Source organism: Mytilus trossulus, chromosome 8 (genome assembly GCF_036588685.1).
Source record: "Mytilus trossulus isolate FHL-02 chromosome 8, PNRI_Mtr1.1.1.hap1, whole genome shotgun sequence".
NCBI classification, from domain to species: Eukaryota; Metazoa; Mollusca; class Bivalvia; order Mytilida; family Mytilidae; genus Mytilus; species Mytilus trossulus.
In genome coordinates, this window is record NC_086380.1 from 79,135,917 (window position 1) to 79,140,422 (window position 4,506).

At 31.9% G+C, this 4,506-nt stretch overlaps 1 protein-coding gene across 1 annotated transcript; it reads right to left on the reverse strand.

Moving 5' to 3' along the window:
• Nucleotides 1–1,535: 1,535 nt before the first annotated feature.
• On the reverse strand, nucleotides 1,536–4,199 carry LOC134682157 (uncharacterized). Its single transcript, XM_063541732.1, has 3 exons — nucleotides 4,080–4,199; nucleotides 3,401–3,458; nucleotides 1,536–2,354 (listed from the first exon to the last, which is right to left on the reverse strand). Exons 2-3 carry the CDS (start codon nucleotides 3,453–3,455, stop codon nucleotides 1,543–1,545), a joined length of 867 nt encoding a protein of 288 aa, XP_063397802.1. The 5' UTR covers nucleotides 3,456–3,458; nucleotides 4,080–4,199; the 3' UTR covers nucleotides 1,536–1,542.
• Nucleotides 4,200–4,506: the final 307 nt, after the last annotated feature.

Here is a 4,506-nt window from a genome sequence, read left to right on the forward strand (position 1 = left end):
TTAACTAATCTATCTCAAATGATTGACACCCAGACAGTTTGAATGAATGAATACAGATTGTTTTCCATACGTTTGATGTCTTCATGTTGTTTGAGCATTTGATTTTGCCAATTGATGAAGGACTTTTTGATGGAATAATTTCTTGAAGTTCGGTATTTTTGTTTTTCTATTTTTATCATATATTGAAATCTTGTCCCCCAATTTAAATATTTCAGTTTATTGACATTTACCACTTTTCATACATTTATTAGTAATCACATGTGCCCAATTGACATATTACCCTTATGAAAATGCAATCTTTTGATATTTTTTACATTTATAAAGATGAACCCATTCTAGCGGTTTGTCTGCGTAAACTCTCATTTAGAAAGACACATGGGATCAGCCAATTTCATCTTTTGTGTGAGAGAGAGAGAGAGAATAAATGGTACTTTTTTATGTGCTAGTCCTTCGTAAGTCTCTATTTAGAAGACTTCCAAAACGTGTTCATAAAAAACAAAAAACGCTGACTTTACCATCTTATTTTGACGTTATCCTCATCCTAATAAAAGGTCTTTTGTTTCTGAGTATCTGGTTAGTCGAGACATTACTACATACATTTGGTTAGAGTAATAGTAACTTACAGAGTGAATAGCCATCAAATTATATTTTGAAATACCAAAAAAACACTTATTCCGATTACTCATGTATTGATGCTTTGCGTCTATTGTTTTTTTATTAATTAGTTTATTTGCTCATTGTAACGATTTACTGGCGATTTAGAACTGATTTCTTTAGTGTGTTCTTATGTTTTTCATTAACATCACTGTCCAAGGTTAATGGAAGGTTTGAGCGCTTGCAAGTATGCTTTACCCCGCCACATTATGTCCCAAGTAAGAAGCCGGTAATTTAGAGGTTCTCATTGGTTTATGTTTATCATCAAATATGTTATGTTTGTGTATTGAATTGTGTAATTTGGGTCGTTCGTTTTCTCTTTTGAAGTGTTTCTCATGTTTCCCATCTTTATGTCGGGGCCTCTTACATCTTACTATACGGCGTGGATTGTTCTCATTGTACAGTGATCATTTTTTTTCATCGTCATTTGAACTTTTATGGATAGTTACCCTATTCTTCTCCTAAGGTCGTAAGCAAATAACACAATTTGATTGAAATCATGATGATTGTATATATCTAAAACAGAAATAGAACTTTAATTACGATTTGCTCTTGGTTTGCTGTCTTACTGAACAACAAACTTCATTTTTGTTCATTCATACACGTTGATAAAATATCTGTGTTAAACTGTGAAGGTTACCAGATCAATCTTTAAAGTTAATTGATACAAAAACTATAGTTCAAGTGTCTCGTGTTAATCCTCTTGAATGACATTATTCAATAAATACATAGAGACAAGAAACACACATTGAAAAGTTGAATATCATCAAAATATCCAATAATTATATCACTGAAAAAGATGAAATAAAAAGTCTAAACAATAACTGTTTAAACTATTTGTTATATTTGAAACATTTTTTAAGGATTTACATCATCAAACCAACCTTCTTAATATGCAACATCAAATATAAAAGCGCTCTCATTAGCAGTGGTACGAACGACCAATCTGTTTTCCTTTTTGTCAAAGTCAAGTGATATTGGTGATTCAAGTGAATCAAATCTTGTCAGTATATCCTTATGAAGTCTGCCATCAGGGGAAATAACCACAATTCTATCACTATCAGCATTAGCTAAATAAACATTTCCCTTCGAATCAGTTGCCATGCCGTAAATATCCTTATAGCCTTCCTTGTCAAATTCCCATTTAACATTACCGCTTAAATCACAACAAAATAGCGTAAATCCGTCACAAAAGAAAAACCTGTCTCCGTCTACTGTCAAATAACCGAGATCAATACCAGGCTTTGGAAAGGTGCGCAACACGAGACCCATAAGATCCATCACTACTATATTACTAGCATCAACATATAATGTATCTTCGCTGCATGATATCCCATAGCATTCACCACTGGTTGGAAATGTCCGTACAACAGTGTCATTTGATATATCTATTATTTGTATAACGTATCTTGTACATCCTACTGCCACGGTGTTATTGTTGACTCCTGTTATATATTTTGGTCGGTAGTCCATACCAAAATATCGGATGTCATTACTTTCTACCATACTGATAATTAACCTGTCATTAATGTAATCAGGAAAAACTACATTTAAGCCAACGAATGCACAGTCTATAATTTCAAAGTAGTCGTTGTCGTGGCATTCGAAGGTTATTTGTCTTCGCAAAGTAACTGCAGAAGGAAAGTTATTTACAGGAATCTGAGCTTGTGTATAGTTTTCCACTGCTTCAGCAGTCATTTCTGAAATATCATAAATAAAGAAGATGTGATGAGGCAATTTTTGACCTCCTGCATGTATCGTGTTGCAGTATAAGTTAAAACAAATTATTTCAAAGCTCCATAACCAAACGTTCTCAAAATAATTTAATCGAATTAATAATAAGGTATAAACTTGTCGAAATGTCTTTATAACGAGATGTTTAAACATATATTCACTGACAGATAATCATAGATTATTGTTGATCATCTCAACGGGGTTTATTTTCTCGCTTGAGCTGGTATGGCGAAGGTGAGAAAAGCAATCTAATTGGAAGACCATTGATAATCTGTTGATCGCTATTTTACCTATGCCGACGTTGTTAAGTTTCTATCAAAATCATTAGTGCCCCCTTAATGTCTAGCAATAATTGTCCATATCACTCGACTCCGCTTAGAATGGAAATTACCAGTCAGCAGGATAAGAAAGGAAAGTTTCGTAAAATAACGATAATAAGAGCTTTTGCTTCCTCGTGTTTTTTTATGCATATAAAAGGAGATGGTAAATCTGGCCATTTTGAAATGAAAAAATGGCAAATAATTATCCTTGTTTATTTGACATCATTCATATAAAAAGCTTTATCCAAAATTTAAGAAATTATTTAGGTACGAGAAAAAAGTTGACCCACGAAATACGTAAGACGAAACACAACTTATATAATGTTTATACAATATTGTAGAAGGTTTTTTAACATACTTTTTTTTTATTTGAAAAGTGATTGGTGGGAGGATTTCATTCATACAATTGAGGATAGAAACTATTTAAGTGTCAAATAGACAACAAACCAAACAAAGAGATGCATGTTATACAGCAAAAACATGAACATGCCGTTTTAGCTCAAATGCTACATTTGTTTGACATCTGCTGTTAACATTACCTTTGTCTATGTAATACTCCGATCGATTGGTCTAATTATATATACTTTTGTTCAATTTGCAGTCCCTTTTGCACTAAAAAACGATATGAAATCCAACGCATGCTTTTTGTGTATATGATAGTTATATAGGGATAAATTAACTAAGATCGTCACCTTTAAAAGCAGTCGGTGGTTCTGTTTCTGCTGCACTTGAGTCAACAGATGCCATTGCCTGAAATTACCAAAGAAATAAGGTATGAATAGATACAATGTATTACTTGAAGATCATAACTGTTACCCTACGTATATATTATTAGTAGATATACATAAGGTTTAACATTAAGAATAGTTACTACCATTTTATTATGTCTTATGTATATTATGATGGCTTCCCTTATGTGACCATTATTGAAGGCCGTACTTTAACCTATAATGGTTTAATTTTTAAATTGGTATTTGGATGGAGATTTGTCTCATTGGCACTCACACCACATCTTCCTATATCTATGACCACATACATAGTACGTCCTCAAACATTGTTCGCGTTTAAAATTACTTGATAATATTGACCATCTCAAAGGTATTAAATTATGATTTTACTTATTCCTAGTCTCTTCTTTTAATAAGGAAATACAAATCTTGATTACTGTTATTAATTAAAAAAACAATATTGATAAGACTCGATGGTAATGTGTAAATGAATCAAAACGAATGCAAAATTGCAAAAGCATAAAAAAAAGGCACTCCATACAAAACTATTTTTTCTCTAAGTTTGCTAACGTACACATATATGCATACATAATGAAAAACTACATGTTACCTGTTGGATTAGAAATGCAAAAATATTACTTACCTTCTATATCAATGTTTTCAAAAGGGCATACAAATCAGTGATACACGAGTAAATGACGGTATTGTTGTATATATAACATACATAAATGAAGTTTTCCGCTACACATTATGTGTAATTTATTTTCCTTGGTGTCAGTAGATTGTGCAATACAAAAGGTAAGGAAAAATTTAAATGGCACAGGTAAATCGATCATCCAGCTCCATTGATTTTTCTATATATTCAGAACTTATACACACGTTGTTTGTAAATATATCGATGATCTTAGATTAATTCATAATTCAGGTATTTGATGAAATGTTAGAAAATCAGTACATATTTGTAAATATTGGTATATATTGAATAATATCCTGATCATTTGCAAGTATTTCTCGTGTCAATTGTGTTATTGTTTTAAAAGAGGGACGAAAGATACCAAAGGGACAGTCAA